Consider the following 13,595-nt stretch of genomic DNA (forward strand, 5'->3'; position numbering starts at 1 on the left):
ACTTCTGTGTCCTGGGTGCTGCTTGACTGTACCCATTGGCCCGGTACATGGTGTGTTCCTTTTGTCAACCTGGCGCTTCCTCATTTTTCTAGTTTCCCCCTCCTCCCCACCTTCCTCTCATTCCTCCTGACGTGAAAGCTTTATAGTCAACACTAACAAGCTTTTTCTCTCCCTTCTCCTTCATGGCAGCAGTTTTGATTCTTGCAGCATCAAATGGCTATGGTAGCAGCAGCACAAGCAGCTCACCTGCATCATCAACAGCATTCAGGTAGCCACTCAAAAAGTAAAAGGAAAAGAGGCACACCGGCCCCTCCAAAATTATGAGATTTGCCTCCTCCCCAAAAAATTGATTCAATGGGGATTTTTTTCAGATTAATAAGGAGAAAGCTTAAAGTTAAATTTGTGGGGTTTATTACTGGTGGAAAAATTAAGTTTTGACATTACACTAAAAAAAAATGAACTGATTTTGGAAGCCAACCCTACAGAACCTAGAAATTTCATCTATAAAGCATCTAGGATCTGGTTTCCTTAAGTTACTTAATTTTTTTAACAGAATGTTTTATCTTGTATTTTTTACCATTCAGCAGCATTATACATAGAATAAGGGTGAAAACCATTTTAGCAAAAAATGATCTTTGTAAAGGTAGTATTGGTATTTGTTTATTTAGTATAAAAGGTTTGCGAACACTGTAACAAATACAATTTTTACAAATCCATTTTTTAAAAGATCTCTCCTTTTGTTCACTTGGACATTATACTTTTTATTACTTTGTCAATCAGCTTCTTTACTTCTTTATGTCTTGTAATTGCTCTGGTGATACAGTCCTGAAGCTTGGCTCCTGTAAGAGGACTTCCACCTAAAAATTAAAGGGAACAATTTGATTTTCTACTTAATCTTCAGTTATGTATCTCTAAATGTGATTTCCAAATAAGAGTATTAATACAGTAATTCTCATGACCAACACGCCTTTCACCTGGGGATCATGCAGCTTTCCCAGCTCTAGCCTCAGGCAAAGATAATGGAAAAAAACTAGAGCTGTAATAGAAGACATGCTTAAAATCTGTCCTCTGCTGTACCTAAGTCAAGCTGTGACTTCTTTTTGAACTTCAGTCATGCCACTATCTTAAAAACTAATTTCAAGAGCAAGTAATTTAATGAGTATTTGAGCAGACACTCTGTTACCGTAAAGCACCCAAATCTTACAAAACAAAGCAGATACGTAGTCTTTTCTTGACCTAAACGTTATCACCTCCATAGGTTTAATAATAAACCTATATGTAATATACTGTAATAAATTTGGAAGTACCTGGTTTATGGACAGAACATAGTCTCCCTTCTTCATCAGTGACAATGGTTACTGTTCCAGTTGCTAAATCTTCCTCTTCGGCAGTTGGATCAACAATGAGTAACGTGCTTGTGAAAGAAAAACGCGTGCAGACATGTTTGTACATATTGCTCCATTAACATTACTGCAAAATACAGGTAACATTAATTTTTACTGTAGTCTTACAAAATACTTGCAGATGGATTTAGTGCCCAGGCTGTTTTTCTTACCAAAGTGCACTGATTTAAAAAAAATTAAAAAGTCAAAAAATATGGGAGATTCCACATAATCAAGTGTATATGTCTACTGAAAATACAGCTTTATGCCTAAAGTGTCTTAGATTTGTGACATCCGTGTATTGCAGGAAAATGCCACTAAACTGCCATTTGAAGGATGCAGTCACTCATTGTGTAGTTACACAAAGACTGGTATGGGGTGTAGCCTGCACTAATCTCTACTAATGCAAAATTCATTTCCAATGGTAAGTTCACCAAAGTAGTTCTCAGTCTCTTGTCAGAGAACTCTAACATCACTCAGCCTGGGAATAGTTAAAAAATGGATTTACAGGGTGTTTGACTGTCCTAAAAGCATACAAAATAAACTGTCATACATCACACAATGCATATCTTTGAGAGATTAAATACTGTTATTTTTGAACCATTTAAGTTAAAAATGGAGCAAAATTGATGGAAAAAAAAGAGGATCTAAACTATAAGCCAATTTTGTTCAACAAGAAAAACTTGAACTTAAAGTTAAACTTTAAAACCTGACCAATATTTCAGATTGCCATTTAATAGCAATAGTAACAAAACATAAGTCCTTAGCTACCCTGTAAAAAAGTGCTGCTTTTTAAAAGTCTAACACTGTGACACATCAGCCCTTAGGTAATTATGTGTCAGTTATCCAGAGGTTACGTTGTTCTAACTAGACTGTTACTTCTTACTTCCTCTGTTGACTATGTCCTTAGTATAAACTGTTCGAAAAGTAATCTCTTTTACATCATTTATTTACATAGGTTTCTAAAACATTAATTGCATTGATAACATTGTTTCATCTCATGGATATTTCAAAAACCTAAAACAATACCTATCCCTGTACTTTTAAGCATATCTTTTAGGTTGGGAACCAGTTCAGCCTAAAGTCACAGGAAGAAGCTGTGTAGACTGTTTTGTTCTGCATATTCATTCACATCACAGAACTACAGGTCAGTTCTACAAGAGAGGTCTGGACATAAGATGAGTTAAACAGCACTGCCTGAGGCTGCACACTCATCACTAGAAGTGCAGAAGCATCACTGGTAGCATCCTCTGTCTTTCACTCAAACTTTTACAGACACAGTTGTTTCCATAAGTACTAAACAGTTATGAACTTACTCATCAAATATAGCAAACGATGTAGCAACTGGATGCTTTCTGATAGTCAAAGGACTCTTCTGTTTTAAATTCACTTCTGATAAACCAGTTTCTTCATTTATAATAACCGATGGCAATTGTACTGAAGAGATGAAAAAATTACAGTGGTCTAATATTAAACATTGCTGGGTTTAGCAGGCCTAAAGATGTCCAAGACTACTGAAATATTTAAGCTGTCCTTTTAACTCACCAAAAATCAATCAGAATAGAGTTTTGGCTATGTTAACAGTATTTAGTACAAAAAAAAAAAATCTCAATTTCAAGCAAAGTATTTAGCTTAGGACTACCTGTTCAAGGAAGTATTTGATTTTTCTCCTCAAGGTAAGCATTTATCCTTACACAGAAGCATTTTCTACTTCCAAAATGCCATGCAATTAAAATAGTTTGGAGTCATATTCCCCCAAAAAGCCTACTGGACATATAAAACCCAGGAATATAGTCTCTCCAGGTGTTACACACCTATGGCACCCATACCATCATTTTCACTTTGCATTTTAGTAATTTAGCATTCAAATGACAGGAAACAAAACAGTCCTAACAAACTGTGAACCAGTTATCTATTAATCAAAGTTCAAAATTAATGCATTTCTCCAAGCAACACTAACCAGAACATGTCCCTTACTCTAAGGAAGACTCACCATTTTTTAATGCTGCTAACAAAGCAAAGACACTGGCATCCAAAAGGTTTCCATCATAGTCCAGACATATGATATCACAGTATAACACCCAAGCAAGCTATCAAAAAAAGTTTGCACACGTGAGATATCACAGCAGCTAAGCAAATGGTGCAATAGGCAAGAAAATTCTGGCCACATTGAATAGAGATACTTATTTCTATCATGCAATTTTTTTTTACACTTCAGATGTAAACCAAGCTATGAAGACTGAAAAGCAAAACAACAACAAAACAACCTATAACCCCAAATACCTTCTTTAACATCTCATTACTGAGATCTTGTTAGTATTCCCCTCTTCATTTTGATATACAACTTACCTTGCCATTTGCAATACACAGATCTTCTTTCACTATCATCTGTGAACTAAAATAACATGAGAGAATAAGCCAGGAAATAGAAAACTGTCTTGCAGAGTTATCTGTGTTTTAAATGCACTGTGATGGTTCTTACTTTTCAATCACATCTGCAATGAACTGGCTCGCTGCTTGAGCCTCTTCACCAGGTGGTCCAGAGCGAAACCTCTCTGAACAGAGGGATGGTAGTTCTACATTTGGTACTAGGTATGAGGAAAAGCAGGCAATGGGATATCAAAAAGAGATATAAGTCAACAATCACTCTTAATACCATTTTATGTACTTCAAATGCAAGGCAAGACCAAAAATTTTTCAATCAAGCCTCCCTACTCCTTTCAAAACTAAAGTTACGCATGAGTTGGTTTTAAAGAACTTGTAGTACTCTGTATTTAGAAACTATATATTTCATGGTAAAACACATAATCCTAACTACCATTTTCTGTTTATAATCCTGCTACGGCTATCATGGCCCCATATCTTCTTTAAGTGTTAGGCACTCTTCAGTAGATCAAGAAACAGCAGTATTTTCATCCCACTGCCTGACTTGACTGTTATGCTATCTGTTTTTCATCAGTCATTAAAAACTGAGGCTTTAGACTTGAAGCAAAAACATGCATAAACATTTCTGAAAAAAAACCAAACTCTCTGAAAATAACATACTTTGGAGATGCCTTGCAAAAGAGGGATTTGGTCTAACCTCTCAGTTCCACAGAACTCTTTTATTTCCAAAGAAACTCCAAGCAGGGAGGTACCCCCAGGACTTTTACAGTTTTCCAAGAAATAAACACAGTTTATTTCAGTGTTTTTAAGAGTTATGTTTTTTGTCTACTGTCTTCAAAACAAAAGTTAACATGCTTTTGCACAACCTTGCATGCCATAATCTTTTATAGATTAACTACCTTCCCCCTCTTAATATACACACTTGCCCCTGCTGCAAGTCTGTTTCCAGCCTGGCCTGGAATCAGCAATAAAAAAGTAGTTTTACATGGAAAACTCACGAGCAGAGGGCATTCTAAAATTTCTGAGGTACCACTGCCTAGATGTCAATTTGAAAATACAATTTTACCAAATCCGTTCTTTTAAGAAATCTTCCCAACACAATCTGTCATTACAGCCTCTTAACTGAAGCAATACAAGACCTGAGCAAGATCCACACTCACCAATATACCCTTTATTAGCAGAATCTGCTGCAGGTGCAGCAAGTTCCTGGAGAAACAAAAAAGACAAGATTTTCCAGCTATTCTATATACAACTAGTCATTTTCTTGAAAGTTACCATTACAATGAGATTTACAAAAGCCATTTTTAATCAGTCCTTGTCTGTAAATTTCCTATGGAAAAACTCAGTACAGGGGCATGCAGTGATTTGGCTCATAGCTCATGGCGGGCCAGCAGTAAAGTCGAAGCTACAAGGCACTTGATAGTCCAGCCAACTAATCCCCAGTGCACTTATTGACAGTAACTTTTCAATTATATAGCTTTTATCTAGAAATAACAAGGAGTTTATATTTGTATACCTCTTTTTCCATACATGATGGGCACCACAAAAAAATACATGTTCTCAGAGTAAACAGGTAGGATTAGGTAATTAAATTCTATATTAACTTTCATGTCTGAAAATAACTCTAGTGAAAGACTGTAATTGTGTCTGATTGGCACATTATTGTAACTCTGTGGGCGATTCATTCTAAACACCAATGCACAAATTCTGCTAACACATAAATTAAAATAAAACCAACCATACCGCTTTCACTCCACAAATCACCGTGGTATTTCCTAATTTCACCAGGGCAGAACCATCCGCAGTTGTAATTGAACCTGAAGAGAAAAAGTACTGTTCAATAAAATCTATTTTTCATTCGGAGAGCATTAATTAACATCCACCTTCACAAAGTGTTAACTTTCCATCATTTTATACTAAACAGAGGATACGCAATGTCTCAAATCCAGAGTGGGACAGAATCTCTATATTAAACCATCACAAAGAATGACTGAGGCTGGGACAGCTGGAGCTCATCTGGTTCAACATCCCTACTCAAGAAGGGCCACCTAGAGCTGGATGCCCAGAACTTGACCCAGATGGCTTTTGATTATCTCCAAGGAAGGAGACTCCACAACTTCTCTGGCCAACCTGTGCCAAGTGCTTCATCACTCTCACAGTAAAGAAGTGTTTCATCATGTTCAGAGGGAACATCCTGTGTTTCAGCTTGTGCCCATTGACTCATGTTCTGTTACTGGGCACTGATGAATAGAACTTGGCTTTGTCTTTCCCACACCCTCCCTTCAGGTATTTATATACATTGCCCGGCACTGGACACAACACTCCAGGTGTGGCCTCACTAGTGCTGAGCAGAGAGCGGGATCACGTTCCTTAACTGCTGGCAATGCTGTGCCTAATGCAGCCCCGGACAACATTGGCTGCTTTGCAGCAAGGGCACATTGCTGGCTCATTTTGCCTCTGCTTGAGGTAGGTGCCCACCAAGCTCAGAACACAGTAGAAGCCAGGACTCAGTGTCCCTCCCAAGATGTTCAGGTATAATTTTGTGCTGGTCAGTGTATGCCTTGTCGCTGCCTTCAGCATCTATAACATATGCTGCTGACCTGAGACAGAGACAAGATTCCACAACCACCTAAATTGTGCTGCATGTACCTGGACAGGAGCAGACCTGAGTAATTACATTGTGCACATTAGCCCAGGATCAGGACTGAAAACAATGTTAAAGTATATTACTGTGCCATGCATTCTCTTTCATGCTTACTGAAATGGTAAATAAAAATTCTTTCTCTTCCTTGTTTCAAAGTAAGAACCAAGAAAACCGATTAGCAAGTCATTAAGGTCACTATTATAACCTGATATTAATAACACCTCCCCCATTATTATTATTATTCCAAATAAGCACTTGCCTATGTTGACAGTGGTTGCTCGAAATTCACCTAATTCCCTTCCATCAGGTCGACAGTTCTCTTTCTAAACAAACATTACAAAGTTCAAATTAGAAAACATATTTTATTAAATAATACAGTAATATTTATGCTATAGAAGTTGATATAAAATAATATTCTCTTCTTTTTAGCAGAAATATACAGCCTCAAAAATGCTAGTAAAAACCTGGTCACACTCTAGTTGGTTTTTCATCAATTGATATGTAATTTGTGGTTCCAGGCCTGCAAAAAAATCCCTGATTTTTAAAATTTATTATAATTTATTTAGAAAATATAACAATTAATTGATTGTCTCAAAGGTAAGTATTACAGGCTAGATTCAGAACATCATCCATGAATGAATAGTCGTTGGTAATTTAAAATGAGAGTTTCCACCTGTCTGCACTGCTAAGGTTTCATAGGCAATTCCCCTCCTCCACCCCCACCTAGTGGAGCTCTAAAGAGACTGAACTAAAGCAAAACAACCCCCAAAAACCCATAACATTCAAATACCATCAGGCAGAAACTGCACAGTACAAGACCCTTAAGTTAGAAATTGAACGATATTCCATCGTGTTAGATCTGAAGAACCACAAGAAAGAAAAAATTCATTACAGGCAATTTATACAGGCATCTCATGTTTTACTCACCAAAAACCTTCTGTAATATTCCAATGGTTCCACAGTTCTGAAACAAATAGAAAGAGAAGTTCACATGCAAGCTCTTGAGTAGGCAAGAGATAGCAAAAAAAAAAAGATAAGCAAGCACTAATGCACAACAACAAATAACTGGAGAATCAAGATGCCTAGCAGTATGGCAAAGTAAATGCTAAGCAAAGCTGCTTAGCAATATGGTTACGGAAAGATGAGAAAACTCTGAACTGATCTGTTTTCCTACACTCCGTTTGAAAATGCTTCCTCCTTACAAGGAACCTGTCTGCACATATACCTAACAAAAACTAGTAGCTTTCACCTCAATAATATTAGTTATAAATCAACAGAAGTGTTTACTGAACAGACAGGTGTAGAATGGTTTTCAAGAAACGCAGAAAGCATAATTTTATAACCGTGTCTGAAATATCTGTTAGTTCAAGGACCGCATTCAGACATACAAAACGATATAAAACAATCTTAAATGCTACAATTTTTCTTAGAACCTTTGAGAAAATATAAAATTACAAAATATGCTTCATGCAGTGCTTCAGGTGAGAAATAATTAATACTCATTATTAATTACATACTAGTACCAGTGTTCGTGTATTAGTATTTAAGCAAGGATCATTAATGAAAAAAACAACCCCATCTTTTTTTTATAAAAGTATTCTTAATACTTAAACAAAGCAGTCGCAGTTTTGTTAATATAGTGCTTCTGAAGGAAAAAACAAAAAAAGATAAATGGGAAAAGGAAGTTTTCCAAATGCGAACTAACATACAGAGATATCACAAACACAATGGCAAGCATCAATTAGCTCCTGTTGGCTCCATATATGTTGGTCCTGTACTACTGGTTGTCTGAAGGCCAACAAAATGCCTGTTCTCTTCCAAATCATGTAAAAGCACTTGCTAAACATTGTTTTGCACATTTAAGACATAAATACAGAAGCAAGAACACTAGAACAGGCTGCCCGGAGAAGTTGTGGATGCTCCACCCCTGGAAGAGTTCAAGGCCTGGTTGGATAGGGCTCTGAGCAACCTGGTCTAGTGGCAGGTGTTCCTGCCCAGGGCAGGGGGGTTGGAATCAGGTGATCTTTGAAGATTCGCTCTGACTCAAACCATTCTACTATTCTAAAACGAGTAGTTATTAATGAGAAGCTACTGAATTCCCTACAGTTTAATTCCCTCCTTGTAATGCTATCAGCTGTGTCAGGAGAGGTTTAAGGTGGATATCAGGAAAAGGTTTTTCACCCAGAGAGTGGTTAGGTGCTGGAAGACGTTTCCCAGGGAAGTGGCCACAGCACCAAGCCTGACAGAGCCCAAGAAGGTTTGGACAACGCTCTCAGGCACGTGGTGTGACTCCTGGGTGTCCTGTGTAGGGCCAGGACTTGGACTCGGTGATTCCTGTGGATCCAACTCGGGATACTCTGCGATTCTGTGACACCAGATACCTCCGGGCCACATTGAGCTCCGCGCTTTGCCAGGCCTTTTCCCGGCTGGACACTGCTTGCTCGCTCAGCCCCCTCGCACACATCGGGGCCCCGCAGCCCCCTCAACACCGACCCCATCCCGGGGGGCCGCGCAGAGCCCGCTCCCCTGGCGGGCGCAGTGCCGCCGCGGTAGCGCGGAGGGGCCCCAGTGGCCCCGCGGGGCCCGGGCGGCGCTGCCGCGATCCTCGCGCGCGGGTGGGACCCCCGGAGCGGGGCTGGCGGGACCGGGGCCGCCAGGCCCTGCACTCACCTAAACGCGGCCGCCATGGCGGCACCGCTGCCGCCCCGGATGTGGCACCCCCTGGCGGCCGGCCCGCCCAGCGGGCTCTGTGGGCGGACCGGCCTGGGCGGCGGCGGTCGAGCCGGCAGCGCTGGCGGGGCCCGGCCGCGAGGGGGCGCCGGCGGCTTCCGGCGGCAGCGGTGGGCGGTGCCTCGTTGCCGCCGCGCGTCTGGTCCCCGCGCGCCGCCGGGGGCGATGGCGCTGCCGCTGTCTCTGCCCTTGCCGCTGTCTCTGCCCTTGTCCCTGTCCCTGTCCCTGTCCCTGTCCCTGCCCGCCGCGGCGCTGGCGACCCTCACCACCGTCCTGCTCGTCCTGGTGAGAGCCGCGCACCGCGGTCACGGCAGGCCCGGGGGGCTCCGTGGCGGGGGCGGTGCGCGGGGCCGCCCCGTGCCCGCCCCCGCGATGCGGAGCGGGGCCACTGCCCGCGGGTCGCGGCCCTGCCAGGGGGTCCCGGGGGGCTGCGGCGGGCCCGGGCAGGGCTGGCCCTGGAGCACCAGGGGGCACCTGGAGCCGTGCGGGCAGCAGCCGGCGGGGCTGCGCTGGTGCGGGGGTTGGTGCAGGCAAAGGCGTCCGGGGACCTGGGGAGGGGATAAAGACGCCTTGGGAAATGTCGTGGTAACGCCCGTTCGCGGTAACATTTGGGAAATCGCTGTGTCTCTGAGTGGCTGAAATACCCTGCAAGTTGCAGAAATTGGACACCCTGGAAGGTGGAATTCTGCTGCCTGTCCGCAGTGCCACATATGCCTCCTGCCCGGGGAGGTGGTGGAGTCCTCCTGTCCACGTATGCCTCCTGTCCTTGGAGGTGTTTCCTGGACGTAGCACTCAGTGCCATGGTGTAGTTGACATGGTGGTGTTCGGTTGTAGGTTGGACTCGATGATCTCAGAGGTCTTTTCCAACCTAATTGATTCTGTGATTCTGTATGTGGTGTTACCAAATAAAGTGCTCCAAACCCCACGTTCCATGGCTTTATTTTAACTATTCATAAGGTGATCAGAGCCTCTGTTTTGCAAGCACATGGCTGGCTGGTCACGAGCCAAAGCCTTGATTTCAGTGGCGCAGAGTGGGATCAGGGGCCGCACCAGTTTGTGTGCTCGGGTTTACTTGGTGAAGGGGCTGTGTGCGCTTGGACCACAACTTTGGAGGCATCTGCATGCTTTGCAGTCAAAAATAGTAACAAACCAATGATGCTGACAGTGGTCAGACTAGGAGTAAGCAAATGACATGAGAGGATTTTAGTCCTGTGTGATTCAATCAGTGGATGAAGTTCCACAGCATTGACCCACCTCATTATTGAAATACATTTGGTTGCCCTTTGTAGCACATTCAACAGCTAGGTCAACTTCTAATAGAATGTTCAACAACTTTTCTTATTTCTTTTTCACCATAGATTTGTACAATTGCTCATGTAACTCCCAAAAAAATGCCAACCCTTCACCAGTGCAAAGAAGAGAAATTCTTCATAAGCGCTGAAGTCAGGAAAGAACCTGTACGAAGTATACATGATCCCACTACAAGGGAACTCTGTTCTGGTGCCTTCATATGATGAGGAAGACTGGTGTAAGATTTTTCTTATTTTGAGGAAAAGAAGAAAATCTATCTTGTTACTGTAATAATGCAGAGGTCAGTTATGTTTGGGGTAGATTCTGGCAGCCCAGATTATGTATCAGATTTTGGACACAATTTCCAGAAAACAGTCCAATTACACTGAATTTCAAAATTAAGTAATTGTATAACTTGATTTCTGCTGCAAAAAATAGCATGGGGCACTTGTAACTACGAGTCCTCTATTTTAATGAACCCCAGAAGAATGGTTGTTCATTGCTCCTGTAAATACTGCAAGGCAAGAAGTAAAAAAAAATATTTTTAAAACTGATTTGAGAGCTTTCCACCCTTTAAACAGCAGCAGCTTCAGACAAGCAGAAAAAAGGATGATCTCACAGGTTTGTGTTTGACTTGGCCATAGGTATGAGTACCTGATACTGAGTGAAGGCTTTCAGATGTGATAGAAATAATCAAACATGGTAGTACACAAGCTGTCAGCTTGCTTAAGTAGATAAAGTCAGTGCTGGTTTTCAAGGTCAGTCATGAAGAATGATTTCTTTTTCTTTTAATCTTGTGTAGAGAATTACAAATTCCAAAATGAAAAATTGGTTCCTCAGAAGAAATATTTTTATCGTGCCTTTTATCATGTGCGTGCTTTTCTTCAGTGTTGTTTTGCATTGAGAAAGGACAGAACTTCGAGTTGCAGCTGCTAAGCTTGTTTGCTGAAGGTAGTGTCGTATGAAAGAGTCGATTTGCTCAGCTTTGCTTTGTGGTTGTTCACAGCTTGCTTGTCCAAGTACTTTTGGTGCTTTGCCTGTTGTAATCTACTAACCTGACCTCCTCCACCTTTTCTCTAGTACCTCTTACGATGGATGAAGCTTTGGATTATCTCGAAAAAAGGCAGGTATTTTCTTTTTGCATTCAAAATTCATTATTTTTTGGTGTATTATGTATAATAAGCAGTGATCTAGTTACTTTGTTATGTTGGTGTATATTAAACAGTAATACTTGGCTACTTAGAAGTAATACTTCGGTCCCTTCTCAGTTATTTTTAGATCAATTGCAAAAAAGTATTTTTAAATTAAGTAAAAATTTAATATACTTCTGTGGGATGAAAAAATCTTCATGTGAATGTTATCTTTCCAAGACAAAGCTAAAGATTAGCCATACATTTAACTTTCTAAACTAAATCCTAGTTTGTTCCAACAAGTTTTTTAAGTATCTGTTCTTCATTATGATTTGTTCTCTGGGTAAGAAGCCCATTGCGAAAGTTTGAGGATTTGTTCTTTTTGGGTTTTCTCAACAGTGATAATGTTCCGAGTGTTCATCTTTTACAATTGAATTGATTTTTCAGTCTGGATGGTAGCATGACAACCCAGTGTAATGGTACATTCATCAAGTATGGCAAAATTCTTTAATTATGCCATGTTAACAAATTTACTATATCATATTAGTGTCCGTTGGCAACTGTGAATGATTTAAAACCTGCTGGAGAGAAAAGAGTAATGATGTTTGAAAGACCTACTGCCTACTTAAGAAATTGGATTAAATATATTATTTCTGCTTTTATTTTCAAGAAGCGAGACTTATGAAGTCATAGTGGTTAATGATGGCAGTAAAGATCAAACTACAAAGGTAAGAAAAATAATTGTCTTCCCAAGCAATCAGAGGTGTGGGGTTTTGTACTATGTTTGTGGAATGTAACAGTTTTTTGCATTTATATTTTGGTACTTGAAATAGTTGACAATTGAAGTTCATATTTCTGAGTGCTTTCTGTCATTGTTCTTTATGCATCATGGATGTCACATATGCACATGAATACACATATAATTCTTTTGCAAATTCTAGTTTTCTTGGTTGGCAAGTGTGACAGCCATTTTCCTGCAGCTGAGATTCTCAGAATTCTAATCCTAACTTCAAGAAATTTTTTATGAAATACTCTATGTATGCATAGTGATGACGTGAATATGAACGTGAGGAAGCTAAAAAGTCTTTTAAAATACCCAGTTCATACTGTGATTGACAGAACATCTGACATAGTTCTTCTTCACACTCTTCATGGCATTGTTTATTTAAAAATCCCTTTGTCAGTAGTAGTATTTTCAAAATAGTTCTGTATTCTTGTGGTTCAACTTTGATGTATGTCACTGGAAAGGAAGGCTCACTAACTTGAGGGCTTTTTTTACTACTGCTTGGAAGATGTTTGAGGTAGCTACTAAAATGCATACTGCTTTTTGATTTACTTTCCTTAAGCTTGTCCATTAAGGATTGCTCGTAAATATTTTTGACTACTGTGCATTCCTTCTGGCATCTCTTTTAACTGAGCATACAACGGCTGGACTTACAAGCACTCAAGACAACCTTTAGAAAAAATTAAGATGAGAAAACTCATCCTTTCTCTTCCTCACAGCATGGAACAAAATCTGCAGATCTTTGCAGTGTGAATGGGATTTTGGATCAATGTGAATTTTTCTTTAAAACCACAAACAGCAGCAAGACAAGTGATAAATAGGTGACTGTAGTAGAAAATTATATTTCTTTTATTAACTATTGGTGTTAATATAAAAGGTCTGTAATAGTATAAGTTAAATTAGGTTCGAGGTTTTTGGAGGTGGGAGGATGGGGTTTGGAGTATCCTGTTCTTTTGAACGTGACTGGTTTCTTCAGTCTTCTTGTTTTGACTGTGAACTGGTTTTTATTTTCCCGAACAGACTCCAGCGAACACTGGCAATGTATTTGTGCTGACTGAAGTGGTTATCCCTCTGTGCTGTTAATTTATTTTCTTTTAAAGGATAAGCAAATGTAAACTTCTACTTTGATTCCTGGGTTTGTTTTATGGTGGTTTTTTGTGTGTCTGTCAGGTTGCAATGGAGTACTGCAAGAAATATGGTAGTGACAAAATGTAAGTGCTTTCTTTGGTAAAAAATCAAGGGAAAGGAGG

General features: G+C 40.3%; 2 protein-coding genes across 6 annotated transcripts in view; one reads left to right on the plus strand and one right to left on the minus strand.

Moving 5' to 3' along the window:
• Positions 1 to 649: 649 nt before the first annotated feature.
• Positions 650 to 9,161, minus strand: LOC116782351 (exosome complex component RRP43-like). The gene is made up of 11 exons (XM_032678850.1): positions 9,082 to 9,161; positions 7,339 to 7,375; positions 6,671 to 6,734; positions 5,511 to 5,584; positions 4,928 to 4,973; positions 3,865 to 3,970; positions 3,732 to 3,777; positions 3,376 to 3,472; positions 2,699 to 2,819; positions 1,308 to 1,414; positions 650 to 857 (listed from the first exon to the last, which is right to left on the minus strand). The coding sequence occupies exons 1-11, from the start codon at positions 9,096 to 9,098 to the stop codon at positions 742 to 744; spliced, it is 831 nt and encodes a 276-aa protein (XP_032534741.1). The 5' UTR covers positions 9,099 to 9,161; the 3' UTR covers positions 650 to 741.
• A 330-nt stretch (positions 9,162 to 9,491) lies between these two features.
• ALG5 (ALG5 dolichyl-phosphate beta-glucosyltransferase) overlaps positions 9,492 to 13,595 on the plus strand; it is a 40,633-nt gene continuing 36,529 nt past the window's right edge. For 2 of the 5 annotated variants that reach the window (XR_004355207.1, XM_032678853.1), the window contains exons 1-4: positions 9,492 to 10,669; positions 11,512 to 11,558; positions 12,232 to 12,289; positions 13,516 to 13,556. Coding sequence is in view for 3 of the 5 variants with exons in the window: in XM_032678853.1 (XP_032534744.1) it covers positions 10,652 to 10,669; positions 11,512 to 11,558; positions 12,232 to 12,289; positions 13,516 to 13,556 (164 nt within the window). In the remaining 2 variants the exon portion in view is untranslated. The remainder of the gene's footprint in view (positions 10,670 to 11,511; positions 11,559 to 12,231; positions 12,290 to 13,515; positions 13,557 to 13,595) is intronic. The other 3 variants (XM_032678852.1, XR_004355206.1, XM_032678851.1) reach the window with 3 other exon arrangements.

The sequence above is a fragment of the Chiroxiphia lanceolata genome, chromosome 2, assembly GCF_009829145.1.
Source record: "Chiroxiphia lanceolata isolate bChiLan1 chromosome 2, bChiLan1.pri, whole genome shotgun sequence".
Lineage (NCBI taxonomy): Eukaryota > Metazoa > Chordata > Aves > Passeriformes > Pipridae > Chiroxiphia > Chiroxiphia lanceolata.

Excerpts from the sequence above, each read along its gene's own strand:
- LOC116782351 (XM_032678850.1), bottom strand. Across the intron at positions 3,971-4,927 it reads TGCTAATAAAGGGTATATTG|TACCAAATGTAGAACTACCA; the intron begins GTGAGTGTGGAT and ends CCTCATACCTAG. Across the intron at positions 858-1,307 it reads ATGTTCTGTCCATAAACCAG|GTGGAAGTCCTCTTACAGGA; the intron begins GTACTTCCAAAT and ends TTTAATTTTTAG.